Source organism: Tribolium madens, unplaced genomic scaffold (assembly GCF_015345945.1).
Source record: "Tribolium madens isolate multiple individuals breed KSU strain unplaced genomic scaffold, Tmad_KSU_1.1 Scaffold_7;HRSCAF=85;Tcas5.2_LG10, whole genome shotgun sequence".
Classification (NCBI taxonomy): Eukaryota; Metazoa; Arthropoda; class Insecta; order Coleoptera; family Tenebrionidae; genus Tribolium; species Tribolium madens.
The window spans coordinates 9,751,361-9,762,509 of record NW_025401050.1 but is presented as its reverse complement, the minus strand read 5'-3'; the positions used below and the strand labels follow the sequence as shown (position 1 = coordinate 9,762,509).

At 31.2% G+C, this 11,149-nt stretch overlaps 2 protein-coding genes across 3 annotated transcripts in view; one reads left to right on the top strand and one right to left on the bottom strand.

The window, feature by feature from the left end:
* Window positions 1-8,845, top strand: part of LOC123010057 — a 75,414-nt gene extending 66,569 nt beyond the window's left edge. The window contains exons 27-29 of the mRNA XM_044406690.1: window positions 277-579; window positions 4,009-4,481; window positions 8,235-8,845. Coding sequence (XP_044262625.1) covers window positions 277-579; window positions 4,009-4,481; window positions 8,235-8,403 — 945 coding nt within the window. The 3' untranslated portion in view covers window positions 8,404-8,845. The remainder of the gene's footprint in view (window positions 1-276; window positions 580-4,008; window positions 4,482-8,234) is intronic.
* The window catches only part of LOC123010053 (venom carboxylesterase-6-like), a 6,436-nt gene continuing 4,008 nt past the window's right edge, over window positions 8,722-11,149 (bottom strand). The window contains exons 1-7 of one of the 2 annotated variants that reach the window (XM_044406684.1): window positions 10,754-10,819; window positions 10,562-10,707; window positions 10,420-10,516; window positions 9,634-10,371; window positions 9,282-9,584; window positions 9,108-9,234; window positions 8,722-9,059 (exon numbers count right to left, since the gene is read on the bottom strand). In XM_044406684.1, the coding sequence (XP_044262619.1) occupies window positions 8,867-9,059; window positions 9,108-9,234; window positions 9,282-9,584; window positions 9,634-10,371; window positions 10,420-10,516; window positions 10,562-10,707; window positions 10,754-10,793 (1,644 nt within the window). In that variant the 5' untranslated portion in view covers window positions 10,794-10,819 and the 3' untranslated portion in view covers window positions 8,722-8,866. Of the gene's footprint in view, window positions 9,060-9,107; window positions 9,235-9,281; window positions 9,585-9,633; window positions 10,372-10,419; window positions 10,517-10,561; window positions 10,708-10,753; window positions 10,820-11,149 lie in introns of those variants that run through there. The other variant, XM_044406685.1, reaches the window with a different exon arrangement.

Sequence of the window (11,149 nt, the reverse complement as noted above, 5' to 3'; positions counted from 1 at the left end):
ATTTTTCAGCTAGACATCTTAATTTTGATACGTTTCTTTTAAATCTTATTTTAGAATCTACTCATTTCTTCTATAACTTTTTTTTCTAGATTTTTTTAAAAATTTGAAACTGGAAGATTCTAAAATACCGAATTTTATGATTTCAGAAAAAATCTGGAATTGTGAAAATGAAAAAATGTTGCGATTAGAAATCCTTCGTTTTCATAACTTTCTCCTCTTCTAACAGTTTTTTTATTGTTTTTATTATTTTTTTTTCTAATATTTGTGCTATTTTAGGAGCTCCAAGACATGAATAACCGCCGCCACACCGACAACTTCATCCCCTCGCAAAAATCCCCCATCCCCCTCAACCGATACGACGACTTTGACGGCGGTCTCTCACCCCCTGTTAAACCCCGACCCAAGTCACCCGAACCGCGACTCATGGCTCGAGCTTTGTACAATTTCGTGGGTCAATCAGCCCGAGAACTGACCTTCCGCAAGGGGGACCTCATCTACGTTCGACGACAAGTCGACAAAAACTGGTACGAAGGAGAGTTGAATGCCATGGTCGGGCTTTTCCCAGTCAACTATGTCGAGGTTAGTGGGCCAACAGCGAAAGTTTAAGAAAAAAAAAACGAAATAATAACAATAGGAAAGAAAAGAAGAAAATATCAAAAAAGAAACATTGTTGATAATTTTAGTTTTTCGTATGTGGGATTGTTCAAGGAATTTAAATCTGTTGTTATTTTTTAGTTGTAATAAGTAGTTTTTAAGATATCGGTCAAAATATAGTTCATTGGGGAAAAAACTTAAAGCAGTTAGAAGCACTTTCAAGAATTTTTTTCGTCAAAGTCAACGGTTTCAGGACTTGAAATTTTAATTTTTCTTATGTAAAATTGTCAGAGGATTTTGAATCTGTTTTTATTTTTTATCTGCAACCAATATTTTTTGAGATATTGGTCAAGATTTGATAAACTTGAATAAGAAGGAGATACGAGTATATTTGTAATTTTTTTTAAGGTAGATTTTTAAAACACTAGAAATTTTACTGTTTCTGACTTAAAAATGAATAAGAAATTCAAATCTGAATTTTGTTTTTACTTGCAATAGGTACTTTTTAAAATATGGGTCAAAATTCAATTTGTTGGGACAAAAACTTTTAAGAATTTTTCTCGCCAAAGTCAACAGCTTCAGGAGCTGAAATTTTAACATTTTGGATGTAAAATTATCAAAGGATTTTGAATCTGTTTTATTTTTTATGTACATCAAATAGTTTTTGAGATAATGGTCAAAGTTTGATCCGTTAGTGTTAAACTTTAATATGAAGTCAGAGATATATTTGTATTTTTTTTATCAAGGTAGAACGCTGCAACACTATAATTTTTTTGTTTATGACTTAAAATTGACTAAGGAATTCAAGTCTGTTTTTATTTTTTAGTTGTAATAAGTAGTTTTTAAGATATCGGTCAAAATTCTGTTTGTTGGGGTAAATACTAGAAACAGCCAGAAACACATTTAAGAATTTGTTTTCGTTAAAATGAACAGCTTCAAGACTTGAAATTTTAACTTTTCTTATGTAAAATTGTCAGAGGATTCCGAATCTGTTTTTATTTTTTACGTACCACCAATATTTTTTGAGATATTGCTCAAAATTTGATCCTAGTAGTGTAAAACTTGAATTGGAAGTGACCGATCCATTTATATTTTTTTTTGTCAAGGTAAATTGCTGAAACATTACTTATTTTACTGTTTCTGACTTAAAATTCAATAAGGAATTCAAATTTGTATTAATTTTTTACATGTGATAAGTGGTTTTTAAGATATCGGTCAAAATTCAGTTTGTTGGGGTAGAAACTTGAAACAGCCTGAAACACATTTAAGATTTTTTTTCGTCAAAGTGAACAGCTTCGGGACTTGAAATTTTACTTTTTCTTATGTAAAATTGTCAGAGGATTCCGAATCTGTTTTTATTTTTTATGTACAACCAATATTTTTTGAGATATTGGTCAAAGTTTGATCCTTTAGTAGTGTAAAACTTGAATTCGAATTGACCGATCCATTTATAATTTTTTTTGTCAAGGTAAATTGCTGAAAGATTACTTATTTTACTATTTCTGACTTAAAATTGAATAGGGATTTCAAATCTGTATTAATTTTTTACATGCGATAAGTAGTTTTTAAGATATCGGTCAAAATTCAGTTTGTTGGGGAAAAAACTTGAAACAGCCAGAAACACATTTAAGATTTTTTTTCGTCAAAGTGAACAGCTTCRGGACTTGAAATTTTACTTTTTCTTATGTAAAATTGTCAGAGGATTCCGAATCTGTTTTTATTTTTTACGTACAACCAATATTTTTTGAGATATTGGTCAAAGTTTGATCCTTTAGTAGTGTAAAACTTGAATTGGAATTGACCGATCCATTTATAATTTTTTTTGTCAAGGTAAATTGCTGAAACATTACTTATTTTACTGTTTCTGACTTAAAATTCAATAAGGAATTCAAATTTGTATTAATTTTTTACATGTGATAAGTGGTTTTTAAGATATCGGTCAAAATTCAGTTTGTTGGGGTAGAAACTTGAAACAGCCTGAAACACATTTAAGATTTTTTTTCGTCAAAGTGAACAGCTTCGGGACTTGAAATTTTACTTTTTCTTATGTAAAATTGTCAGAGGATTCCGAATCTGTTTTTATTTTTTATGTACAACCAATATTTTTTGAGATATTGGTCAAAGTTTGATCCTTTAGTAGTGTAAAACTTGAATTCGAATTGACCGATCCATTTATAATTTTTTTTGTCAAGGTAAATTGCTGAAAGATTACTTATTTTACTATTTCTGACTTAAAATTCAATAAAGAATTCAAATTTGTATTAATTTTTTACATGTGATAAGTGGTTTTTAAGATAYCGGTCAAAATTCAGTTTGTTGGGGTAGAAACTTGAAACAGCCTGAAACACATTTAAGATTTTTTTTCGTCAAAGTGAACAGCTTCAGGACTTGAAATTTTACTTTTTCTTATGTAAAATTGTCAGAGGATTCCGAATCTGTTTTTATTTTTTATGTACAACCAATATTTTTTGAGATATTGGTCAAAGTTTGATCCTTTAGTAGTGTAAAACTTGAATTCGAATTGACCGATCCATTTATAATTTTTTTTGTCAAGGTAAATTGCTGAAAGATTACTTATTTTACTATTTCTGACTTAAAATTGAATAGGGATTTCAAATCTGTATTAATTTTTTACATGCGATAAGTAGGTTTTAAGATATCAGTCAAAATTCAGTTTGTTGGGGAAAAAACTTGAAATAGCCAGAAACACATTTAAGAATTTTTTTCGTCAAAGTGAATTGCTTCAGGACTTGAAATTTTACTTTTTTTTATGTAAAATTGTCCGAGGATTTCGAATCTATTTTTATTTTTTACGTACAACCAATATTTTTTGAGATATTGGTCAAAGTTTGATCYTTTAGTAGTGTAAAACTTGAATTCGAAGTGACCGATCCATTTATAATTTTTTTTGTCAAAGTAAATTGCTGAAACATTACTTATTTCACTGTTTCTGACTTAAAATTGAATAGGGAATTCAAATCTGTATTAATTTTTTACATGCGATAAGTAGTTTTTAAGATATCGGTCAAAATTCAGTTTGTTGGGGTAAAAACTAGAAACAGCCAGAAACACATTTAAGATTTTTTTTTCGTCAAAATGAACAGCTTTAGAACTTAAAATTTTAACTTTTCTTACGTAAAATTGTCAGAGGATTTCGAATCTATTTTTATTTTTTATCTACATCCAATATTTTTAGAGATATTGGTCAAAATTTGAATACATTTGTAAATCTTTTTTGACAAGATAGATGTTTAAAACACCACAAATTTTACTGCTTTTGACTTAAAATTAGTTGAGGAATTGAAATCTGTATTTATTTTTCACATCCGATTAGTAGTTTTCAAGATATCAGTCAAAAATCCCTTCGTTGGGAAAAAACTTGAAGCACTAAAACAGAATTTTTTTCTTCTACAGATCGTCCCTTACGACACTGCAAAATCCACCCCCCGCAAATCCCACGAGGGCCAAGCTCGTGCCAAGTACAACTTTGTGGCCCAAACCCACCTCGAACTCTCTTTGGCCAAAGGCGAATTGGTGGTGATAACGCGAAGAGTTGATGATAATTGGTTCGAGGGCAAAATCGGAGGTCGCAAGGGCATTTTTCCGGTGTCATATGTGGAGGTTTTGATCGATCCTAGTGACCCTCCACCTCCCAGTACCAAGCCAGTGGCTAGTCCAGCCGCCCATTCGTTACTCCTCAATGGGTCTGCCGGGGGGAAGGAGTCCATGGGGAGTCATAGTTATACCCCCACTTTGACTTCGAAACAATTGACTAGCAGTTATCATGCCAAACCGGTACAAATTAGTAGTTATGGGTCGCTAAATCGAGGGGGGAAAAGTCCGGTCAATCAGGCGTTACATATTGAGACCCAGTCGGAACCAGTACCGTAAGTATCTAGTTTCTGAATCTACAATCTAGATTGCAAATTCTTAATTTACAAATCTAGAATTTTGATCTAGACATCTGGATCTAGACATTTTAATCTTCTAGTTGTTTCTCTAGATTTGATTCTAGAATCTATCTTCTATGGTCAGTTTTTTAGTTTTTTTCCAACTAGGCATGTCATGTATAAATTTAATTTATAGTCAGATCTAAGGGAAACGCTCAAGACTAGTCATAGAAGATAGATTCTATAAATGTTCAAAATCTATAAAGGAGAAAAAATCTAGAAGACTGCTAATAGAAGATACATTTTTCTAATCTATCTTCTAGACTCCTCTTCTAGATTTTTTCTAGAAGACTGCTAATAGAAGATACATTTTTCTAATCTATCTTCTAGACTCCTCTTCTAGATTTTTTCCTGTTAGAAAACTTTGAGAATCTAATTCTAGAGTCTATAAACTATGATTTTGTTTTTCCGAATTTTTTCCTTTTTTCAGCTATATATCTTAGTTCTAAAGTGTGGTATCTATCTTCTACAACCAACCTTTTGGATTTTTTTTTGTTTCTAGCTAGACATCTGAATTTTGAAACGATATTTCTATATGTGATAGATTTTTTTGTTAGACATCTTATTTTTGAAACGTTTTTCCTAGATTTTGTTCTAGAATTTACTCGTTTCTTCTAGGATTTTTCCTGTTTTCGAGTAAACATCGTAATTTTAAACCGATCTTTCTTAATTTGATCTTAAAATCAATCGTTTTCTATAGCCTATTTTCTAGATTTTTTTAGCTAGACATTTTAATTTTAAAGCGATATCTCTATATTCTATAACCAGCCTTTTAGATTTATCCTTTTTTTAAACAAGAAATCTTAATTCTGTAGCATTATTTCTATTTTCTATGGCTAGTCTTCGAGATTTTTTTTTCCAACTAGATATCTTAACTTTATACCGTTATAATTCTAGATTGGATTCTAGAATTTACATTCTATGGTCAGTCTTTTAGATTTTTTTTTCTTTTTTTAGCTAAACATTTTAATTTTGATGAGTTGTTTTTAATATGATTCTAGAATTTGTTCTTTTTTTTTGCTAGACATCTTATTTTTGAAGCGTTTTTCCTAGATTTTATTCTAGAATCTACTTGCTTTTTCTATATTTTTTTATTTTAGATTATTCCCTATTTTCAACTAGACATCTTAATTTTGAAGCGATATTTCTGGATTTAATTTTAAAATCAATCTGTCTTCTATGGCTGTTTTTCTAGATTTCTCTTAGGACATTTTAATTTTAAGGTGATATTTCTCTTTTACGACCAGCCTTTCAGATTTATCCTTTTTTCAAACTAGAAATCTTAATTCTGATGCATTCTTTTTATTTTCTATGGCTGGTCTTCTAGATTTTTCCTTTTTTTCCAACTAGATATCTTTACTTTATATCATTATAATTTTAGATTGGATTCTAGAATTTACATTCTTTCAGATTTTTTTTCTTTTTTCAGCTAGACATCTAAATTTTGAAGCGTTGTCTTTAAGTATGATTCTAGAATTTGTTCTTTACAGTCAGCCTTCTAGATTTTTTGCTAGACATATTATTTTTGGAAAATTTTCCTATATTTTATTCTAGAATCTACTTGTTTTTTCTATAAATTTTCCTTCTAGACTATTCCCTTTTTCTAATTAGACAACCTAATTTTGAGGCAATATTTCTAGATTGGATTTTAAAATTAACCTGTCTTCTGTGGCCACCCTTCTAGATTTTTTTAGCTAGGCATTTTAATTTTAAAGCAACATTGCTATATTCTATGACCAGTCTTTTAGTTTATCCTTTTTCAAAATAGAAATCTTAATTCTGAAGCAATATTTCTATTTTATATCATCACCAGTTTGCTAGATTTTTTTTCCAAGTAGACATCTCAAGTTTATTGCGTTATTTTCCTAGATTTGGATTTAGAATCTATATTTTATGGCTAGTTTTTTAGATTTTGTCTCTTTTTTTTTTAACTAGACATGTTAATTTTGAACAGTTGTTTTAAATATGATATTAGAGTTTACTTTCTAGATTTTTTTTGCTAGACATCTTAATTTTTGGAGCGTTTTTCTTAGATTTTATTCTAGAATTTACTCGTTTCTTCTATCAATTTTCTTTTTAGATTATTCCCTTTTTTTAATTAGACATCTTAATTTTGAAGCGATATTTCTAGACTTGACATAGAATCTATATTCTATGGCTAGTCTTTTAGATTTTTTCCTTTTTTTCAGCTAGACATCTTATTTTTGGAGAATCTACTTTTTTTCCTACAATTTTTCTTTTAGATTATTCCCTTTTTTCAAGTAGACATCTTAATTTTGAACCGATATTTCTAGATTGGATTTTAAAATTGTTCTGTCTTCTGTGGCCACCATTCTAGATCTTTTTATAACTAAACATTTTAATTTCAAAGCAATATTTCTGGATTCTATAACCCGCCTTCTATGTTTTTCTTTTTTTTAAGCTAGAAATCTTAATTCTGAAGCATTATTTCTATTTTCTATGGCTAGTCTTCTAGATTTTTTTTTCTCCAACTAGATATCTTAACTTTATAGCGTTATAATTTTGGATTGTATTCTAGAATTTACATTCTATGGTCAGTCTTTTAGATTATTTTTCTTTTTTTAGCTAGATATCTTAATTTTGAAGAGTTGTTTTTAATATGATTCTAGTATTCTTCTTCTAGATTTTTTTGCTAGACATCTTATTTTTGGAGCGTTTTTTCTTGATTTTATTCTAGAATCTACTTGTTTTTTCTATAATTTTTCCTTCTAGATTATTCCCTTTTTTCAACTAGACATCTGAATTTTGAAGCGGTATTTCTGGATTTAATTTTAAAATCAATCTGTCTTCTATGGCTATTCTTCTAGATTTCTCTTAGGACATTTTAATTTTAATGTGATATTTCTCTTCTATGACCAGCCTTTTAAATTTATCCTTTTTTCAAACTAGAAATCAAAATTCTGAAGCATTATTTCTATTTTCTGTGGCTAGTCTTCTAGATTTCTTCTTTTTTCCAAGTAGATATCTTAACTTTATATCATTATAATTTTAGATTGGATTCTAGAATTTACATTCTTTCATATTTTTTTTCTTTTTTCAGCTAGACATCTTAATTTTGAAGCGTTGTTTTTAAATATGATTCGAGAATTTGTTCTTTCTAGATTTTTTGCTAGACATCTTATTTTTGGAGCGTTTTTCCTAGATTTAATTCTAAAATCTACTTGTTTTTTTTATAATTTTTACTTCTAGATTATTCCCTTTTTTCAACTAGACATCTTAATTTTGAACCGATATTTCTAGATTGGATTTTAAAATTGTTCTGTCTTTTGTGGCCACCATTCTAGATCTTTTTTAACTAGATATTTTGATTTCAAAGCGATATTTCTGTATTCTATGACCCGCCTTCTAGATTTTTCTCTTTTTTAAGCTAAAAATCTTAATTCTAAAGCATTATTTCTATTTTCTATGGTTAGTCTTCTAGATTTTTCCTTTTTTCCAACTAGACATTTCACCTTTAGAGCGTTATATATTTGGTTCTAGAATCTACATTCTATGGCCAGTCTTTTAGATTTTTTCCCTTTTTTCAACTAGACATCTTAATTTTGAAGCATTGTTTCTAGATGTGATTTTAGAATTTATTTTCTAGATTTATCCATTTTTTAAATTTTGAAGCCATATTTCTAGATTTTGTTTTAGAATCTATTTTCTACCGATTTTTTTCTTTTTCAGCTACCGCGCTTTGTACAAGTACCTCCCGCAAAACGACGACGAGCTCGAGCTTCTTGAAGGCGACACTGTCTACGTGTTGGAAAAATGCGACGATGGGTGGTACGTGGGTTCCAGTGATCGTACCGGAGCCTTTGGTACTTTCCCCGGAAACTACGTCGAGAAGATTTAGCACCAGTCAACGCACACTACGATCCGGGTACTATGAAAATTGCAACCAAACAACACCACCACACAACTGAGCTAACAACAAATACATTGCCATTGTAATCTTTCAAAAAATCATCATCCAGTTGCAATTTTCAGCTTTTAGGATATTTATAGATAAGCATCTAGTCATTAGCCAAATAGAAAAGTCACACCATATCGATATTTGTTCTTCCATTATCTAACAAATCTTCTGTGGTAGGACTAAATGACGTGTTCGTGCGTTTAACCCCTTTCTATAAACAAGACTTGAGATAGGAGTGCCTTTCAATACAATACCTTTAACCTTGTTATTATTTTATGCATCAGATAGAGATATTTACACTTAGATCAAGTGATATTGCTTTATTGATGTTCACTTAAGGTTTATTTATAACATTGTTTTACAATAAATGTCACGTTACGAATCCTTGATTTTTTCTACAACTCTACAATTCGTCTTTGGTAGTACCAAAATTTTCAGTATCTGTCAACTCTAAGGAATTCCAAAAGTCCCTAGCCCCGGTGAGGTCACCACTCGTTTTGACCTTTATTTCCCCATCTTCAAACCCTCCAATGTCAAGATATGTCAATTGGTCTCCTTGAGTTGGCCTCCATTCGGCCCCTTTCATCACTGGAGTCCTAAAACCACCAAAATTATTTTTTCCCCCAACTTATCGATTCTAGTACCCAGTTTTGGCATAAGAAACCAACATGTCCAACATAATATCCTTCATTTTCAACTCGTTTTCAGTCAAAGGTCTTGGTACAAAAACACTACCAAAAAAGTATTTAGCATCGTCACCATGACCAACAACTAGAATTTGGAATCAAAATTTTGACCAAAATTTGCTTTGGTGGTACCTTTCATCTGATTCAAATCTCCTAAATAAGTAAAGAGGTAGTAATAAACTGGTGATTTGGTAATTTTGGCTTGGAGTTTGGTACCACTTTCAGAATCTATGACGAAAATTCGGTCACTGAACATTTTGATGAATTTGTCAAAATTTTCCTGGGTTAATTTCTGGTTTTTACCCAAGTAGTACTCAATGATTTTTTCGGAAACACTTTCATGTTTAACTTTGGGAAGAGTATAAATAAACTCAAAAAATGTGGGTGCTAGAGATTTCCAATCGTTATTGATGTTGTCCAAATCATTGAGCATTACTAGAAAATTTTTAATAATTTTTTTTTCTAAAAACCACAAGTTCCATACATGATGATGGAAATGTCCCTTCATGGGCAGTATTTGACGATATCCATGGCACATCTAAGACTTTTCCAGCCTTTAGAAGGTTATAAGGAAAGTCACTCAAAAAGGGATTTGGCCCTTTTTTCTCTACAACTGGAGCAAAAGGGGCAAAWGGCAAAGCCTTGTACTTGAAAAACATTTCAATTTTACTCAAAATCTGCTCTAAGGGTTTCTCTTTAAGACATTGARCCAACTCAGGAGTGGTACCAAYAGGACACCCTAAAGAACCACCCAAAAGTTTCGCTTTTGCTAAACCATCTTCTTGCAARGACCAACAATTRGTCGCRGTACCACTCTGAGAGAACCCTCGATGGAACAAACCTTTACTCAAAGGTGACAAATAATGAAAATGGACACTGGAACCACCAGCTGAGAAACCAGTCAAAGTAACGGAATTTGGGTTCTCCCCAAAACTTGCAATATTGTTTTGTAGCCATTGCAAAGCCATGACTTGATCCCTCAAACCCATATTTCCAGGTACCACCTCATCCTCAGTACTCAAAAAACCCAAAACTCCTAAACGATAATTAAAAGTGACAAAAATYAAATCGCGATCCATTAWAAAMTCAGGTTTGGCATAAAAGTGACCACTGCAATACATATAAGCCCCTCCATGGATATGTACCACYACRTCAAGTTTCTCRRMMGGATTTGGTACTTCTCTTGGTACATAAACATTGATATAGAGACAATCCTCRGAACCTAYGCCAAAATTTTTGAYTTTTTGGTACAAAYATGTCTAGRACTRACCTGCGGTTACATTTGGTTCAGTCATGGATGTTTGAGCACAAGTTATGAGATGTGTGGCCTCCCAGGTACCACGCCATGGGTCTATAGGTTCAGGTGCCTAAATTTYGGTGTTTTAACTCGATTTGAGTTATTTGGTACTCACTTCAAAGCGTTTTTGGCCAATTGGTGGTTTTGCAAATGGGATACCTTCAAAAGCGGCAAAGTTTCGACCATCATGGGACGTTTTGGTGTAGCCACGGATTGTACCCAAAGGGGTCTGTACCAGCGGCGGGTCAACACACTGACTCACTTTTAATTTTTTTAGACAAAAATTTGCAAAATTATTGGTACTTACGAGAAATAAATAAGAGAAGAAGTAAATGTGGTAACATCATAATATTGTGTAATTATTGTGTCACGGTTGTTTATTTCTGAATCATTGCAATCTTATCCAATTGATAATTATTACATAAGATGAGTCGGCTCTTTTGCGATAATTAGATTAAATACTTTTTCAAGTACTCTAATTTGGTTCAAAAATAAAAATCAAAAATTGAAAATAATTTTTTATTGAAAAACTATTACAATTCGTCTTTGGTAGTACCAAAATTKTCAGTATCTGTCAACCCTAAGGAATTCCAAAAGTCCCTAGCCCCGGTAAGGTTATCACTCGTTTTGACCTTTTTTTCCCCATCTTCAAACCCTCCAATCTCAAGATATGTCAATTGGTCTCCTTGAGTTGGCCTCCATT